General features: G+C 41.4%; 2 protein-coding genes across 4 annotated transcripts in view; one reads left to right on the plus strand and one right to left on the minus strand.

Annotated features, from left to right (window-relative positions):
- UBAC2 (UBA domain containing 2) overlaps nucleotides 1–19445 on the plus strand; it is a 170574-nt gene that overhangs the window by 85478 nt on the left and 65651 nt on the right. The gene's annotated exons all lie outside the window — the stretch shown is intronic.
- Nucleotides 141–15029, minus strand: LOC133258557 (G-protein coupled receptor 183). 3 transcript variants are annotated; one of them, XM_061435280.1, is made up of 3 exons: nucleotides 14921–15029; nucleotides 6873–7017; nucleotides 141–1784 (listed from the first exon to the last, which is right to left on the minus strand). In XM_061435280.1, the coding sequence occupies exon 3, from the start codon at nucleotides 1764–1766 to the stop codon at nucleotides 684–686; it is 1083 nt and encodes a 360-aa protein (XP_061291264.1). In that variant the 5' UTR covers nucleotides 1767–1784; nucleotides 6873–7017; nucleotides 14921–15029; the 3' UTR covers nucleotides 141–683. The 3 variants fall into 3 exon arrangements, with proteins under 3 accessions (XP_061291264.1, XP_061291265.1, XP_061291266.1); XM_061435281.1 differs by lacking the exon at nucleotides 6873–7017; XM_061435282.1 differs by lacking the exons at nucleotides 6873–7017; nucleotides 14921–15029 and adding an exon at nucleotides 6775–6866.

Consider the following 19445-nt stretch of genomic DNA (forward strand, 5'->3'; position numbering starts at 1 on the left):
GCTGCTTGGGAAGAGCTTTCATTGCCTTCATCACCATCATCATCATAAGGCTTTGCTCCAAAATCTGCCTGCTGCTAGTTTCTTCTTCCCTGTAACTTTTGCTGAGAGTTCACAGTGAGCATTGAAGGACATACTCATAATTTTGTAGCATCTAGCTCTTTATTCAAAAACAAGTTTCTTGAGATGAAAATTTATGACTCAGAAAAAAAAATGGTTATTATCGAGGAGGTAAAGCCTAAGATTGAAAGAAACATGAATTGAAATGTTATACAAAAAAAAAAAAAAAGAGAGAAAGGGAATATTACAATATTAACATTTCTACACTGGCAATATACAATTTTGATAGTCTTTTTTTCCTTTTTTGAATTATTGGTGAGGAACATTAATGATTTCGTTTTTTGTTAACACAAAACTTTTCTTTTTACACTGAGATTTATTAAAATACACTCCCTTTTAAAGGTATACTATTTCATTTACAAATGAGAATTTTGCTGAATGTTGTTCTTGAGTGTAAATATATATATATATATATCAATTTACTTCCAAGTTGGAGGTGAGAAATAGTGCCCAGTGAAAGGAATTCAAAAGAATCCTAATTGGAAGTCTAATACTTGTTATAAGAAAAGTCTTGCAAAGTTCAACATACAGTCTACTTTGGTATAAATCCAAGACTCCTTTCCTTTTTACTTTCCATTTAAAGACTTGGAATGTATCATCATTTGAGTTTCTGTCATTTCACGTGAGTTTTCTTCAGGGGCTGACCTCACAGCACTGGAAATTGATACACTGACTTGACGTTTCAACATCTTCATGACCTTTCTCTTGTACCCTTTACATGCAAAAAAATATATAAAAGGGTCCATGCAGCAGTTGAAGTTCATCAGACATACTGTAAAGTGCAGAGATATCTGGAATGAATGTCTTTGGCTACATTCCAGGAGACCGGGAAGACGAAGCTTCTTGATCATGTGTTGAATAATTGCAACATGATAAGGCGTGAAACATACAACAAACACAACAATTATAAAAATAATTGTGTTGAGAGCCTTTTTGTTGACCCCAGATTTCTCAGTTAGCGGGTTCTGTTTGGCAGTTTTAAAGAGCTTGCAACAGATTTGAGAATAGCAGATAAGAATAATGACAAGCGGAAGTACGTATCCTATGAAACAGGCACCAAGCAGAATCCAGGGGAGGGATTTGGTTTCCTCGAAGTTTGGATATTCCATGCACGTAGTCCTTTCAGCCTCCTGTTTTGACATAGGGTTTATGAGTAGTGGGAGTGTTTGACCAAATACCAGAATCCAGACCAATATGCAGATGCATTTTGCATGTTCAATTCTTTTTATCTTATTGTACCGCAGGGGGTGCACCACAGCAAAGAACCGGTCAATGCTCAGGCAGGTCATGAAGTTCACACCTGCGTATGTGTTGATGTAAAACACAAGCGCGGTTATCCTACACAGGGCATCGCCGATTCTCCAGTCAAAGCCCAGCGCATAGTAGGCTATCCGTGTAGGCAGAGCCGTGGTAAAAAGTATATCTGAAATCACCAAGTTGGTTGAATAGAGAGTGGTAGAGTTGATTTTTTTCCTGTTTTGAATAATGACAATCAAGGCCAGTAAGTTTCCCACAAGCCCAATTATGAAGACGATGCTGTAATGCAGTGGCATGAGGATCCTGGCTGTATGGTGGTGGGCATAGAGATCACAGTCGCTTTCCAGAGAAGCTGCAGAGGGTGTCGTAAAATTGTCCATTTTTATATCCATCAGTGGTGTTCAGGGTCTCTAAGAAAACCAAGAAGGGCGTGTTTTATTAAAAGCATTCTCTTAAATCTCCTGCATTGGCAGCAGGTTCTTCACTAGTGCCACCAATTTGTGGGATACAACTAAAAGTTCTGATTATAGGGAGATTTATAGCTTTAAAAACAAACCTTAAAATAAAGATTGACAATCAAAAAAAAAAAATTACAGCATTTTTAGGGACTTCCCTGGCAGTCCAGTGGTTAAGACCTGGGGCTTCAATGCAGGGACCACAGGTTCCATTCCTGGTTGGGGGACTAAGATCCCACATGCTGAGCAGTGAAGCCAAAAAAAAAATTTTTTTTTTATTTTAAAAGTTTTAAAATATAAAAAAGCATATTTAACTAAAAATGATATAAACTAACTCCTTGAGATCTAACTTAAAATGTCAAAATTTATATAATTTTCAAAAATCTGTATGTAATGTGGTTACATACTATATTATAACAGGAGGAGCAGAGACTGAAATTTATATTTTTACTCTTAAAATTTGGTCGCTTTGGCAAAGCTCTGGCAAAGGAAATAGAACCATTTAAATAGGGCAAATGTATTTTTGTGACAAGGGAATGCACTAACTTTTTAAGCAGAAATTTCCCCTTTGTTTTTTTGGATCATTATCTGGTAAAGAGTAAAATCACGTAAAGCACCCCACACTTCAGAAAGCGTAAAACTTTGCTTTTAAATTGAATATCAGTTGGACTTTTTTTTTTTTTCGTCAAATGCATATCACTGCCAGGAAATGAAATCAGTCACACATTTATGTAGTGAAATACGAACTTACCACAGTGGTCTGATTTGTGTTAACCCAAAAATTATGAGAAACAAGCTAAGGCCTTTGTTAGGAACTGAAAGTTAGGTTTTCTTTAAGAAAAGAAGAAGACCATGACAACCATGACAAAAACAACAAAAAAAAGAAGAAAAAGAAACAAAAAGAGAAAGAAAAAAGTGTTTTGAGGGGAGAATTTTAAATTAGTGTTAAAGTGTATCATTCTGCAGGTGCCCCACTGACGTGTGCAGTGTTCATTCTTACATGTGCAAACAGCAGGAAAAATTACACACGTGGTATTCTGTGTTCTGTTTGTTCATTTACTATGTTCATGTATCAGGGTAGTCTGTGTCTTTGTCATATGTGTAGATCTTAGGTAGACATTTAATACGTATTCTGAAGTGTTCCAGTGGTAATGCATAATTTGCTTCCTTACGCCCTTGATGAATACCTGGATTATTTCTACCTCTTTTCTTATTATAAATAATGTCTAAGATGGAGAGTGAAAAACTCCTACAATAAAAATCCATATATGAGGATGAACTTCGATAAAACTAAGAAACAGCAGAGCAATAAATTCTGTGAAGTTTTTTCTTTCTTTATGGTCATACTACATGGCATGTGGGATCTTAGTTCCCCGACCAGGGATTGAACTCGAGCCCCCCTACATTGGAAGTGCGGAAACTTAACCACTGGACTGCCAGGAAAGTCCCCTGTAAAGTTATTTTTAGAAGGAAAATAATTTTGTGGTAGGTCTCTATGCATAAAATCTCATCTGAAAGTCACTGTAACTTAGGGAGAAGTCAATATATCTAGTAATGATGGTACTGTATGTTAAAGGGAAGAACTCTGTTTCTAGCCTTATCAAAGCACTGACTAGACATCTGCATCTCCAACTGCCGTATTAAATGAAGTAGAGGCTCTGTAACAATCTCTGTAACGATCTTAAAACAGCGATACCGACAGAACAAGGGGGTTCTGAGAGGACTGTACTAATGTCATAGGTGTGTATTACCTACAGTGTTGATAGGTTAATCATGAAAATATAGGACTACAACCTAAAGCAAATGGGAGCAAAAAAGGAAATAGAACTTTTTATTAGTCAAGGGAAGACAGAAAAGGAGACTCTGGGAAAAAGCAAAGGGTGAAAATGGTAGGTAGAAAAAACAAAATAAGAAGATAGGAAATGTGACACGACAAATTTAAATACATTGATGTGAAAAAGTGTTAGTCGTGTCTGACTCTTTGAGACCCCGTGAACTGTAGCCCGCCAGGCTTTTCTGTCCATGGGATTCTCCAGGCAAGAATACTAGAGTAGAATTTGGTGTATGACTCAGGGAACTCAAACCAGGGCTCTGTGACAACTAGAGGGGTGGGATTGGGAGGGAGGTTCTGGAGGGAAGGAATACACACACACACACACACACACCTATGGCTGATTCATGTTGATGTATGGCAGAAACCAACACAACATTGTAAAGCGATTATCCTTCAATTAAAAATAAATTTAAAAAAAATACTGGAGTGGTAGCCATTCCCTTGTCCAGCAGATCTTCCCCACCCAGGAGATCGAACCAGGTCTCCTGTGTTATAGGCAAATTGTTTACCATCTTCCCCACCAGAGAAGCCCAAAAAAGTTGAAAGTGAAAGTGTTAGTCGCTCAGTCGTGTCTGACTCTTTGTGACCCTGTGGATTATAGCCCACCAGGCTCCTCTGTCCATGGAATTCTTCAGGCAAAAATACTGGAGTAAGTAGCCATTCCCTTCTCCAGGGGATCTTCCTGACCCAGGGATCGAACTTGAGTCTCTTGCATTGCAGGCACATTCATTACCATCTGAGCCACCATTGAACTCACCTCTTAAAAGACAGAGACTATCAGTTTGGATTTTTAAAAATCCAGCCATATACTGGTAGCTCAATAAAGAATCCACCAATGGAAAGCTAGACTAGCAATATTAACATCAGAAAAAAATAGAATTCAAAACACAATCAATAATAATAGAAACAAAAGAATTCACTACACAAGTTCAAAGGAATAGTTCAGGGACATAAAAATAATAATAAATTTTACATGTAACAGCAAGATTTGACAGAATTTAAAGGAGAAATTGTCAAATCCACAACTGTAATGGGAGAGTTTAACACATTTTTATTACAATATGATAGGTAAAAAGAAGATTAACCCAACAGGACTTAAATGCTAACAGAATTTGTGCTTAAAGCACATTCGAATTCTTTGCAAGTTTGACCTTTTACTCAGTTATGAGACGTGTCTCCAAAGTCTCAGAAAATCATTAGCAAGCAGCTCACATCCCTTGTGAGTAAGGACTCCCTGGTGGCTCAGGTGGTGAAGAATCCGCCTGCAGTGCAGGAGGCCTGGGTTCAGTCCCTGGGTCAGGGAGATCCCCTGGGGAAGAAAATGGCAACCCACTCCAGTATTCTTGCCTGGAGAATCCCATGGACAGAGGAGCCTGGCGGGCTACAGTCCATGGGATTGCAAAGAGTCAGACACGACTAAGCAACTAACACAGCGTAACACAACAGCAGCTCACATTCCTTGTGAGTAGTACAGTACGACTAAATTAGAAATTAAAAATAAGTTAAAGTATCAATTTGGACTCTAGAAATATATTTTTCTAAAAAAAAAAGAAATATATTTTTCTAAGAAACTTATGGGTTAAGAGATCACAATGCAGATTTTGAAGTTCTTACAACTAAAGGACAAAAATATTATAAAACAGTGGAGTGGAGCGCAGCTAAAGAGTTAACCCAAAATTGATGCAAAGCCTTGAAGGCATTTATTTCTTAAAAAATTGAAAGTAGCCAAGTTAAATATGGGGTCACATAGAGTCGGACACGACTGAAGTGACTTAGCAGCAGCAGCAGCAAGTTAAATATGTAGCTCAAGAAGCTAGAAAAGAACTGAGTTTGCCCCCACCCCCAAAATAGAAGAAAATAATAAAAAATAAATGGAGTTATTGATGAATTAGAACTCCAAACAAAATCTACCCAGTAAGTATGGGCTTTATATTTTGTGTGTTTTGGTGGGGAGAGGGGAATGGAGTGATTCTCGAAGGGGAAATTGTGGAATTGCAATTATGAAATAAAAATAGAAGAAATTTTATTCATTAGTATGAAAAGCAACTTTGCAGAAACTGAGTCTGGACATAGGTAGAAATTCCAGGCACGGGTTGCAGGAACAGGCATCAAGAGCTACCTTTAGTTTATGAATTTTTGTGAAAAATTTTTTTTCTGAAAATCTCAACATTTAAATTTTATTTGGAGGAATCTTCCAAAGTAGGTTCCTGGGAACTGCCTTTGAAATACACGGTGGGGAAAAAAACCAACACTGTGAAGTCTGCTAATCTTCCATATGAATAATAATGGTTGTAGAGGTTAGGAAAGTTACACTGACTCTGAGAATGTGTCACTGCCCACCAGTTGTAAAAGCACGGCCAACCGCTTCACTGAGTGAAGTACAGCATCCAGTAGCATCCATCAAAAATAAATGTTTTTTAATGGATGAAACACACAAGGCAGTGTTTTCAGAACATTTTATCCTAAGGAAAAGATGTTTAAAACAGTGTCAAATTTTAAGTGTGAAAGTTTGCAACCAAATCAGATGTCCATCATTAGGGAATTGGTTAGTTTATGGCCCTATAGTGGAATATGCCAGGACACGGCCACTGAAAATGGCTACATAGATGCCTGTTTCCAGACGGGGCATAATGTTAAGTAGGGAAAGCGGGTTCCACGTCAGGCCACTTTTTGGAAAGAAGAAAAGCAGCTATTTACACACACATCCGTGCGTGGACACAGAGGCCAGCACATCATTTTGTACAAGTAAATTTTGAGTTTCATTCATACCTTTTCAATTTTAACACCGAATGTGAATTAACTTACGAAATGAATAAATAGGTAAATACTTCCCTTTTAATGTGAGTAAAAATTTACAATTCAGCTCTTCTTGCCAAAGCTTGTCCTCTGACCTGCGTTTCAGAGCTCACCCTGAGTGTTCTTTATTCAGATTCAGGCCTGAGTTGTTGCTGGGTGCCTACCTTAAGTCCGATCTGGAAGACCCCTCCCAGCCATCCTGGAAGCCAGGTATGGCCAGCACCTGCCTACTCTGCCCTCAAGGTGACCCCTCTCAGAGAAGGTAGAGGACACACCAGATTCTTCTCCCTCCCCACCTGGCTTCCAGCCTCCTACCCTGTCCAGCGCTCGGCAGGGGTAGTTGCTCCACGCTGCCTCTCAAGAACCGAGAGTCTGTGGTTTCAGGGTGGTCGAGGTGTCAGGGCCGTCCTCACCTGTGCACAGACAGCCGGCGCACACGTGGCCTAGCCGCTTTGGAGCGGGCGGCCAGTTCTTCCAGCAGAAGCCGTTCCAGGAGAGGCGCCTTCCCAGGTCGAGGCCAGGCCGGTGGATGCTGTGTCATAGAGCCCTGAGGGGAGACTGCAGAGAGGCCCCGTCCTGAGTCAGAGAAAGGCCCTTGCACAAGGTGGACGTGCACGTGGGCTGACCCAGAGGCTCTCGGGTAAAGGGGAATGTGGGCTGTTTCGGAATGTGTGCGTTTGGCTCTTTAGCAACCTCTGGAAGGTCGATTCCATCGGTCAGCAGCTCTAGTATTATACTACCTTTGGTGGTGTTTACCTAGTGTTATTATTAATGCTATAGTTTTAGTCCATTTTATCTTTTTCAAATTGAGAGAAAAATCCTTTCACATATTTGACTGTTATCCTGTTCCTGTATCAGGCAATCCCAATTTGTTATCATAGTCCCTCAGAAACCCTATTTTGTCCCTTCCTTTAATCCTTTTAGGATTCAGGATTACTTTCCTGAACCTTGACTTACTCCATGCTTTTATTCAGGAAAAATGGCTTTCTAGTGCCCCCTCCATCCGCCAGATCCTGAAAATTCAGACATGATACCTTTTAATGTCCAAGGACCTAAACCTGATGACGAATGGATGTTGGGAATGTGCTCTTGTCCGAATGAGGTGTTATATCATTGACACACCCAGGTTCTGCTTGCTCTTTGCATTACACTGCTCCTTTATCAACCTTTGCATTGCAAATTCCCCTTTTAACTGTTTCTAATCCTTCCTCTTTTAGTCATAACCAAATCGTTCTTTTCTTTACCTCTTTGTTTATTCTAGACTGAATTTTAAACATTTTTCATAATTGTTAAGACAGCAGCATCTGACATGTTATTGAGGTTAGATATACTGAGTTGTACTTGAAAGTCCTATGGCTCGTCCTTTTATTGCCTTGAGAAAAGCACAAAGAAGTGCTTACTCTAAATCTTTTTTCCTTAGAGTACTTGAACTCTCTAATAGTCAGAATTTCATTGTGAAGCTTTCTGATGAAAAGACGCACCATGTCACTAAGCTATCCCCTGTGCCTTACGCCGGAAAGGATGAGGGGCGCAAGCCTTGCCCTGAGGGCGCAGATGTACCTGGGCTGCTGGAAGTGTGGGTCCTTATTCAGGTTCCACCCAAGGAACCACAAGCAGCCATCTGTGCCAGTCCTCTGAAAGTTTTTATTAATAAGCAAAGGAGGCTGTCTCAGTTTTATCTCTGTCACACAATATCGATCCTTTTAACTTTACTGTTATCCTAACATATAACAGCAAGTTCTTCCACGGCAAAATATGAATATCCTCCAAAGTATTTTCACTTACATTTTTGGGAGTGGGCCTGTGTGTATGGTTTTCTGTAGATTGATTTTCTTACTAATTAGAGTGGTGAGCGTTTCTTAAGACACTATCATCTCATTTTTGCATAACCGGACATGTTGACATGAACTGTCGAGTTCTTTCTAGCCACAGAAAGGAAAAAATAAAAAGCCCCCTCACAACTCATTTATTAGTATTTCAGAAAACTGTCCAAGAGCTAATGTGGTTTGTACTCTAGAAATATTTACCCTGGATACCAACTTGGAGGCAGTTGTGGTTTTTTTCACAGGATTCTGATACATACTTTCTGCAATCTCAGCTTACTTGCTTGGATAATTATTGTCTTAGCTTTTATTTGTGGCAGAAGCAGAATAAGATCTTCATTATATTCAAAGATCTAGTAAATGCTAGAATACTGGCTTTTTTTTTTTTTAAGAATACTGGCTTTTAGAGTTTAGCTCCAAGATTCCTGAAATGTCACCTTTACCCCTAATACGTATTCGCTTAATAATCATCAACACTTAAAATGAGAAGGACTTAATCTTGTAGTAATTTTGTTTAATTTCAGGCCTTAGCAATGAACTGAATGGGTCAAAGCATGCTGACAGGATCATTGCTAAGAGGTGACTTCTCTGTGAGGTGAAGTCTGCTCAGGACCGTGTTTACACATCAAGATGATCTGAGTCAAAGTGCCCACAGTGGCCTGCACCAGAGAGGAAGTTCCTGGAGCATGCTCTGAAAACAACCTGGGGAGCCCCAGAGTGGACGTGCAGATGCAAATGATATTTGTCTATTGTTAAATGATGTGTGCTGTCTGATCCGGTTCTTTGATTTCTGTTGATACACTGTCCTTTGGTTATTTTTTTGAAGAGGGCTAAGATTGAGGAAAGATTTCTAAGTGGGAGAAAAGAAAGTCCCTGGGAAAGGAGTGGGCAGAGAAAGGATCCGGACTCAAAGGGACAAGGATTCTGTCTCCTGGGGAAACAGACATTTCAGGACAGCAGGCTGAGGCTGTTTGGCGCCTCTGAGGACAAACGCTCGGGCTTCCCAGGTGGCGCTCATGGTAGAGAACCCGCCTGCCATGCAGGGGACACAAGAGACGCGGGCTCAGTCCCTAGGTCGGTAAGACCCCCGGAGGAGGGCATGGCCACCCACTCCAGTATTCTTGCCTGGAGAGTCCCATGGACAGAGGAGCCTGGCAGGCTGCAGTCCATTGGGCTGCAGGGTCAGACACGACTGAAGCGGCTTAGCACACGTGACAACAGACATACTCCATGGAAGAAAGAAATCACTGTTGCGTTCTCCAGTTACCCTATTTTTATACGTATTTGTCAGGGGCTTGGAAAAGCCTCCGTGTTCTGGAAGCTGAGTGAACAGGGACATCTGAACCTGGTCCAGTGTCACACACACCGGCGCCTGGCACTCAACCAGGGATGTTTTTCACTGGCTTCAAGGTGAGAAACCACTCGAGCAACTGTGTGTCCCCACTGCCCTGCAAAATTTAGTCATGAATCACATCTGACTCTTTTGCAACCTGTGGACTATAGCCCGCCAGGCTTCTCTGTCCATGAGATTTCTCAGGCAAGAACACTGGAGTGGGTTGCCATGCCCTCCTAAAGAGAATCTTCCCGACCCAGGGTTTGAACCTGCATCTCTTGCATTAGCAGGCAGATTCTTTACCACTGAACCACAAGGGAAGCCCACCTTGCAAAATAGGAGCAGGAGAGTCATTCCTGATTGTCATTCTGATTGTGGAAAGAACCCCAAGGCATGGACGGGCGGTGAACAGCACAGGCCCAACCTTGCTTCCCTCCGCTGGCATGGCCAGGCGCCTGTTCCAGGCCACTCTGAACCACTGTGATAGTCAGTCCACACCCGATAACCTAGTCAAAGAAATCTTCCTATGCTCTCAGGGGTCGTTCCCCCCACCCCCCACCACCCCAACCGACTTTGAGTCCTGAGTTGGTAGCCGTGTCCAAGATTGATTCTAGGGGAGGATATACAGGGAATATCGTCCAGAAAGCAGGCTGATAGCTGCCTCCATGTCTCCGAGGGAACCCCCCCGCCCCCAGTGCGCCGGAGTGTGTATGTCAGGAGTCTTGTCATCTGCGGTCAGTGTATCTGAGGGCAGCTCTCCTCCCTGCCTCCCGGGGAGCTCGCTTGCTTTCTCCGGTCTGTGGAAGGGTTGACCCTGCGGCTGACCCGAGGACACGATCTGGTCCTGACCGCCTCCCGGTAGGTCTGCCCAGGGTCAGGAACAGGCCAGTGCGTGGGGTGCATCTTCAGAAACAAAAAACACCCCATTGTTGGCTGGTCTGTCCTTTCCTCTTTGTGCCTCCGTGGTGTCCTGAACCCCATGGAGACGCTGCGCCTTCTGTAAACACCTACGTCAGAACTGATGGGAAAGTGAAAGGTGCCTGACCTGTGTTACCTGCTTAAACACCCACTTGCACATTTGGGGTTTTATATAGTCTGGCTATTTTTCTTTCACATTTCACTGATTATTTATTCCTCCTGTGGCTTTTTGGCAACTTGAATACTGACTCAAATGATATGAAGGTCTTCAGAGATGAAGACAGAAGGAGGTAATAGCACTGAGGACTTGAAATATGTGGCGTATTGTTTAGCAACTGGAAGAAAAAAAAAATTCCCACCCTGATACACTTTTCAGTGTAAGGAAGACAAAGACCATTTCCATGTGGCATGATGGGACCTATGTGCAAGATAATCAACTGCATAAATATATGTATATAAATATATAAAGACTCCTTATAAAGAAGGGCTGAGTCAGTATTAACCTTTATCCCCTGAATCCAAAATGTTCCCAGAAATAATAGGTACCTTTTCTCCTTAAAGTCTGAGGGAGTTTGAAATTTTGCATTTCATCTCTATTATCTCATAGAAATTAGTCAGAAACATTACATATCCTTATTTTATGGATAAAGGGAATTCCAGAGAGATTAGATCTCTTGCTCGGGGTCCTCTTTGGCCACCTCATGCGAAGAGTTGACTCATTGGAAAAGACTCTGATGCTGGGAGGGATTGGGGGCAGGAGGAGAAGGGGACGACAGAGGATGAGATGGCTGGATGGCATCACTGACTCGATGAACGTGAGTCTGGGTGAACTCCGGGAGTTGGTGATGGACAGGGAGGCCTGGCGTGCTGCGATTCATGGGCGTTGCAAAGAGTCGGACACGACTGAGTGACTGATCTGATCTGATCTGATCAGGGGTCCTCCCCCCAGGACAGGTGCCAAGCCAGGGGCCACGCAGGTGCCCAGGCCTCCGTGTCCTCCAACACCCCCTGCCTCCTGCCAGGCAGCGGTTCCTGGGCCTTCAGCCTGCTGTGCCCCTCCTCCCTGCCCCCTGAACTCGCCCATCTGTCTGCCTGGGTGCGAGTCGCTGCCTCTGCTCTGCTGGCCTCGAGCCACCCTCACTTCTCTCTGCAGCTGCAGCTGCAGCCCGCGCTGGCTCACACGGTGCCCTCTGGCCCCGGGCAGACTGCACGCTGTCTGTGGTGACACACAGTTTCCTTCGTGATCGGGCTCCGCTTCCCTCTTTAGCTGGATCTCTGTCCGTCTTCCCTCCCGTGACCTCGAGCTCAGGCCCTGCTGGAATAGGCTGTTGATACCCTGTGTTCTCTCACAGCTCTCTTCCTTTCTGATCCTCTTCCTTCTCTCTGGTGCCTCCTTGGCCCCTGCCTGCATCCTCTGCTCCTGCTTTCTTTCCTTCAGGCCTTTGTTCAAAATCAGCTGCTCCTGGAGGCTTCCCTGATTCTGTCCTGTCCTCTCCTTCCTTGACAGCCCCCGCCCGCCCTGCAGACAGGCAGCGTGGGGCGCCCTCGCCAGGCCCTGCGCCCTGGACTGGCATCTGTGCTGTTTTTTTGTTTTGTTTTGTTTTTCCTGTTTCCTGCTAGCCTATGAAGTGGGGGCTGTGTTGTTAATTTGGCGTTATCTCCAGCCGGCCCACCATTGGTGCTCAGTAAATACCCATTAAGGAGTAGCAGAGTCCCAGCTTTCTTGATCCTCAATCGGAGTTTCTTTATTAGACTACAGGGTGCGTTTGATGAATAAAAGTAGCCAGTAGTATGCAGCATAGATTGTGTCCCAGGAAGTGCCCTGGGCTCCCTAGGTATATTCACCCTGACTCTCACAGAGCTTTCCCAAATCCTTTGCCAGTGGTGAAACCAAGAACAGAGCGCTTACGAGTCTTGCCTCAAGACACAGCTGTCAAGTGTCAGGATTTACTCCTGGCAGATCGGCTCCAGGAATGACATTCAGCGTAGTACATTTTAGCCCCTGCTCCTATTTCCAGCCTCATCTGATGTTATTGGTAGGAAACAAGTAAAATAGGAAGACATCTCAGAACTTTTAACACATAATAGTTCATACACCTGGCTGAACCAGAGGGAAGAGAAGGGCTGGGGAGATGGGACAAGAGAGGAAAGGAGAAGAATAAGTTGCTATCAATAAGGAGTTCATTAATTTATTTGTAGCATATTTTAGTGCAAGTAAAAGTTTCATAAATGAATTTAGACTTTACTGGCTTAAACAGGATGTCTATGAAAACAGTTTGGATTGAAATTTCCACCAAGAGAAGGTGAATACCTAGGACGGCTCTTACGCTTGTTAAGTATTTGCAGATACCTAACAGAACATTTTTATTCCTCTGTTCTGGCTTTCCAGATACCACAAGGATCTTTGTCACCGCTGTTGTTTTTCAGGGGATTTTCGCATGTTAGTTATTTCATCTGCCATTGAATCCCTGTGTTTTACAAGCGTCTTGGGAGGCTGGGAAGCTATATGGACTGGGAGATACTACACATCCTTAGCATATACACAACCAGGACCTTTTAGCAGCTGCAGGAGGCCCTGAACCGTAGCAGAGAGACTGCTGTCCCTGCCAAACTCCTTTACTGGGTGGGGAGCTCTTTTTTTAGTTATAAACTTTTAAAGGATACCAATTTTATCTCATTTTATCCCCTAGAATGTTTAAGATCTGGCCAGCTGCAGATAGCTAATCAATGCCTATGGAAAGCATAAATATATAAAAAGTGATGGAAAGCATAAATATATAAAAAGTGATAGAGTGACCTGAGTTGATATTTATTCCATTAAATGACTGGCCATGTTACTGAGAAGCTCTTAGAAGCCAGTTAAAAGTAATTTATCAAAGGCAATCCCACCACTCACATGATACGTGAGCCCAGTGAGTGAGGATGCTTTCTGGAGCCGTGTTCTCTTTGCAGCGTCATGTCCAAGAACTACCATTAACCCCCCAAGAGAAAACATGCACTGAAATCCTAGCAGATGCAAAGTCCAGGCAGGCAGCACAGTTAGGTGTATAGACATCCATAGACTCAGTCTCCATGTGAAATATTCTCTAAAGATCTCAAAATAAGTTCAAGAAGAAGAAAATGCCCACAGAAGTGGTAGGGCAGGGAAACTTTGCCTATTGGATTCATCCTTCAGTGGTTTAATGGGCAGAGGGAGGAGAGACCAAGGCTAGCAGGCAGTTTTCCAGTGCTTTCTATGACAACCAATATTATATAGCACTTATTATGACACCCAAGGACCGGGCAGTATAGTTACTCCCCATTTTACAAGTGAGGCAGATGAAGCCCGGGAAGCAACATGTCCAGGGTCACGCAACTGGTAAGTAAGAGAGCCCAAGCCTGACTCCAGAGCCCATGCTCTTAACCACCATCCTATATCGTACTTAGAGCAAGACCCTCCCCCTCAAAAAGCACACCCTCTTTTAGAGGAAGTCTCTGAACAGCTTACATGTTACCAGAGTTTCTGTCACCTCCGTTCCCAACCTGGACATAAATATTGGCAGTTCACTGCACCTAGTTCATTGTTTTGTGATATTTTTTATGCATACAGAAGTTCTAGGAAGAAAATACCGAGCTGTGTTTAGCCTTTCTGATCTTCAGATAAACATAAAGCAAACAAGCGCTGTTCCTTTTTCACTTATTAGATTAACAGTTTATATTTAGAATTAAAATACTCATGTTGTCAGAGAAGCAGTGAAGCCCAGACTGTCTTCCACTGATGGGAGAGTAAATATTTCTGTAAACTGAAAAATATCAATTTTAATTAAAGTTCTTTTTTTTTTTTAATGTGCACCCTTTGCTCCAGGAATTTGACTATTGAGATTCTATCCTGAGAAATAATAGAAAGTATAAAAGTAGAGAAGTAACAGAAATACAGGAAAGACTTTTAGTACATAGATCCGTGGTCAAATAGTAACATGTAGTAACTTTTCAATTGTGCTGAATAACTTCATCACAGTACATTTAGGTGTAGAAATGCTCCATTCTACAATAACTTTGTTATTTTCCTTCATAAAGTATCCTGAAATACTGGCAGTATTTGCTGATTACTTGATACTGTTTTTGGTAATTGTGAGTTCACACAGAAATACGAAGTAAGCCCTATTTTTTTTGGCAAAGGTATTTCTGGCCCGATTCACTGCCTTCACCTAGCTTAATATCAGCTTATTAGAACTGCCAGTCACCAGAGAGTCTCAACTGTATTAATGGTAAGATTTCTGATGTTAGAAATGTTTATAGCTTTTTGTTACAAAGATTCTTTACCTTTACTTTAAACTTTAACTAGACTTTCAAAGTTTTTCTTAACTTACAAGAATTTGTTGAAAAAAGCAAAATATCTGTTACTTACCTCTCAGTGTCTTGTTGGGGCCCCTGTGTGGCAGCAGTCAGTATTCGCCCAAACTGAAGTAGGTTAACCTTGGCATGTTGTTTTAAGGGAGATTACCAGACGTCCTTTTATGGTGGTGGCTTTTTTTTTTTCTGTCACCCTGTGACTGAGTATAGTAGTGATCAGTTAGCCTCATGTGTGCGTGTGCACTTTTTTTAAATGGGAAGTGAAATTTTTCTGTTAGTGATTCTTTTTTTTTTTTTTTAGAAAAGAGCTATCCAAAAACCCCTTGGAATTTATGAGTTGTTGATATCTATGGAACTTTATAAATTTTTCTATAAAGATTTAAGTTAAAAAAAATTCTTTAGAAGAGACTGAAGAAATAAACCGTAACCAGTGGGAAAAAAAAGGAATATAGCTACTGATGATGTTGTATCCATATTATGTGTGAAGTATGAGTGTTAACATGTTTTAAGGGAAAAATGTCAATTTTGCCAATTGTGTCTGGAAACTTGGTGCAGGGAGTAGTTTACTCATTCTGTATCTTATCAGCAGCTTAATGAGAAAGAAATAGAAGTTTCTGTGGTGAGTGGAGGAAAATGCTCTTTTGCATGTGTATAATAATTAGTTGGTGTTTTTAGGCAGGGGACCAACCGACTGGATCAGTGACTGCATGAACCCATGTTAACAAAGGAGAGGTTGAAGGGGGCATCTTACAGCTAGAATCACCTGTTACGCACACAGACCTGTGCTGTTCACCTTCGAGTTTTAATCGACTCAGTTTAAACCAACAATGTCACATGGATATCAAAATGCAAATTGATTTACAGACTAAATTAATGGAAATAGAGCTCTCAGAATACAAGAGATGATCTAGCCATTCTCAGTGAGTGCAAGAAACTGCATTTTGCCAAGGCATGGATGACCTAGAGCCTGCCCAGTAGGTGCAGGCTCTGGATCCTAGGTCTTAGAAGAAAAGATTGAATGAACTGAGCATGTCCAGGCTTGGCAGGGATGTGATCATTATCTTCATGATCACAGTAAAGGGTTTAGGTTGCATGTGTCAATCTTCCTAACTCCAGAGGGTAAAAGGAAGGCATGTAAGAGGAGGTCACAGGAGACAGCTCTCAAATCAGAATAGGAAAGCAGTTCTCAAAAGTTGGGATCATTTTTTCTAAAAAAAGGGCATGTTGCCTTTTGTTTTTGTGTGCTCAGTCATATCCAACTCTTTTGTAACCCCATGAACTGTAGCCCGCCAAGCTCCTCTGTCCATGGGATTTCCCAGGTGAGGATACTGGGGTGGGTTGCCATTTCTTTCTCCTGGGGATCTTGCTGACCCAGAGATCGAATTGGAGTCTCCTGCACCGGCAGGAGGATTCTTTACCACTGAGCCACCTGGGAAATCCATCTCTTCTGTAGGTGCTTGCATAAACCAGGTGTCTGTTTGGAGGGACGTTGTAGAGAGAATTGAATCATTTGGTAGGGATTTGTGACTCTGTGCCCTCAGAGACCCTTCCATTCCAGGATTCTGTCCAAGTGCTGAGGACTTTTAGCCTCTCAGTGTATTATTCCATTGAGGTTATTATAAGCCCTACCGTGCTGAAGATGCATAGATAAACGTTGTCAAACAGAAGAGTAACACTCACCTAAGTTCTTTGGGACTCCATGCCACTATGTAAAATAAAAGTACTGAACTAAATGATCACCAAGGTAACTCCTAGTATAAAAATTCTCTGAGGGGGAAATACAGAGATTTTATGATTTGATTGGTCAGTGTGGTAAACTTTTACAGAACTAGTTCCTTTAAAACTTGATTTGAATACTCCTTTATACCATGACATTTTTGAACCTTGTTTAATGCCCCTGGATATGTTCCATTGTCTCCTGGTTTATAGTCTGTGGGAACTTGAATAGAATTTGTATCCTGTTGTTGTGTGAAATTTGTATAGATCTTAATTATGTTGAGTTGTTCATAGTGCTTTTCAGATCTGCTGTATCCTTCTACTTTTCTGTCTATTCATTCTATTAATTTTTGACAGTTTGATGTTTAAACTACAACCAAAAATCTTAATTTTTCTACTTACAAAATAATTGCAATATATAGTAAAACTATATGTAACTTTGTTCTGTATTTTCCAAATCTCCTGTAAATATGTTATCATGCTTCATAATTTAAAAAGTAAAAAAGAAGGGAAAAAAAGAAAAAAAATTGGATCGAAGAAGCCTTGAAGAAGACACTATTGAGAAGTTTTTCAATTTGTTGAAAAGCCATCCTGGTGGGGTTTTTGTCTTTTAATTTTCAAAATAATTTTTGTTAAGTAAAGCATTTTTATTTTATGAACTTATCTAGGTAAAATAAATGTTCTAGCAAACTGGATTTCCCCTCTTTTTGGTATTAGAGTAGTCATATGTATAAAGAAGAGGTGACAGGGTAATTGTCCTTTGAGATGCTGTTGATATTTACTATCAGATAGTTTCATGAGTTCACAAGCCTTATTTTTATTGTTGAAAGTTACCAGGATTTCTTTAGTTGTACTGTAAAAGTGGAGTCACTGTCCTTTTTCCATAGAAAATATAGGATGGACATTTGTGACCTGACCTGAGTGCTTCTATTTTATTTGTTCTGTCAAGCATAGTTGTGAGTATATAGGAGATACTCAACAAATGTTAGTGACATTAGTGAATGAATCCTTTATATTGTGTATTCCTTTCTGTACTTCAGCCCTGTATGCTTAAACCACATAGGGCTTCCAGAAGTTAGCTGTTCTCAATATGAAAAGGTCAAGCTGAGTTACTGTTGACAGTATAAAGAACAAATGTTGTTGTAAAATAAGGAAAAGAGAAAGACTGGTCAGTGACTAATAACACTCAGTGTGTATAGAAATAGCAGTGGAAATTTTCTACAGGGCAGCCTGTACCACACCATGGTCTGAAATACGTGCTTTTGTATATTGGGTAGGTGTAGTTTAGTATTTAGTCATCAGTTAAAACTACATAGTGATGAATAACTTCTAAGGAATTTTGAAACTTCTTCTGTTGGTATGTAAGATATGAACTGTGGTCATTAAAATTCCTATCAATATTTCTTAGTTTACATTGAAATGTACCCTCAAGTAAGAACTCTGCTTCAGATGTTTTGTTATACCTTCACTCTTTACATTTTATTGCTAAATATAAACAGAAGACCTTCTATAAATTGAGTACCTAAAGACATGTTCCTTAGTCAGACACTTCAAGTGCAACCAAAATAGGGTTTTCTTATTATTACCAAGAGACCAATAGGCCATAGTTTGAATGTATCTATAAAACTGTATGCTTTAATCCCATTAAAAATAATAAAGCAAGAAAGGGACTTTTTAAAACAAAAGACAAATCCTGCTGTATGGTTTTACCGTTTTAAAGAGAAATTCATTTATTCAGCAAGTACCAATAGAAGAAGTTTCAGAGTGCTGCCATCTACCTCATTTTCAACATGTGTTGGCTTTTTGTTTTGTTTAAGAGTAGAAAGGACAGTGGATGATTTTTTAATAACATATTCTCATCAAAGATGGGAAAATGTTCTAGAGGGACCTGTTGTTTCCACAGAAATAGTAATGAGAACATTTCTTTGTGGAAGTGAAAAGTAGTTCTTGCATTTTTCTTATGATGCAATAATTTCTTTGTGTGATGCCACTCGTCCAAAATACGAGGAAGTAAAAGACTAATTAAATTAACAAGTGTTTAATGAAGAATGTGTGTTACGTGTATGTCCAAACCACAGGACTCGCTCATGTCTGCTGCCTTACCCTGGTAGGAATGTGTGTCTGCAATCTTGGAGCTAATTCCTTGAGGTTAGGGGCTGCTTCCTACTTAGAGGTGTTGATGGAGCTCCTGTACCTGGCCTGCTGCCTCTCGCACAGTGCCCAGGTGATTGATTCATTGATTCACTCAAACAGTGAAACTGGGGTAGCTTCAAGGGCAAAGGAGAGCGGCTCACCGCCAGGAGGGTTGGAGAAATCACTGGGGAGAGGAGCTGAGCTCTGTCGTGTACCATAAGCGTAAGTTTCCTAAGCAGAAAAGTGTGACACTTTTGTGTTGAAAGAATAACCTGCATCAGTGAGTAGTCAGCAGAGGCTGAGGTGCCCAGGGAGCATCTGGACGGGGAGGGGGTGAGAGGGGATGGGCCAGATCAGGACAAGGGAGAAGGGGATGGTCGTAGGAAACCACACTGGTAAGAAAGAATCACAGGGTTTGCTAGTTCATGCTGATGTTTGAAATTTCCTCTTTGGATACTGGGAGCCTGTGGAAGGAAGGGTTTTAACCAGGGGTGTGACATGATCAGAACTGTGGGGGAAGAAAATACTGATGGCAGTATTAGGAGATGGATTCAAGAGAAGCACGTCTTCATGTAGAAACACGTTTGTGACTTTTGAGTATGTCAAGTTGAAGGTATCAGATCGAATTTCATAGCCAAGGTGAGGGGACAGTCAGACAGCTTGGGGACTCACTTCATTTTTTTTTAGTTGAAGGCGTAAAAGGGCTTAGGTTTATACAGAGAGAGACTAGA

The sequence above is a fragment of the Bos javanicus genome, chromosome 12 (assembly GCF_032452875.1).
Source record: "Bos javanicus breed banteng chromosome 12, ARS-OSU_banteng_1.0, whole genome shotgun sequence".
NCBI classification, from domain to species: Eukaryota; Metazoa; Chordata; class Mammalia; order Artiodactyla; family Bovidae; genus Bos; species Bos javanicus.

Coding starts and splice junctions, on each gene's coding strand:
- LOC133258557 (XM_061435281.1), bottom strand. CDS start 1,766: ATGGATATAAAAATGGACAATTTTACGACACCCTCTGCAGCTTCTCTG.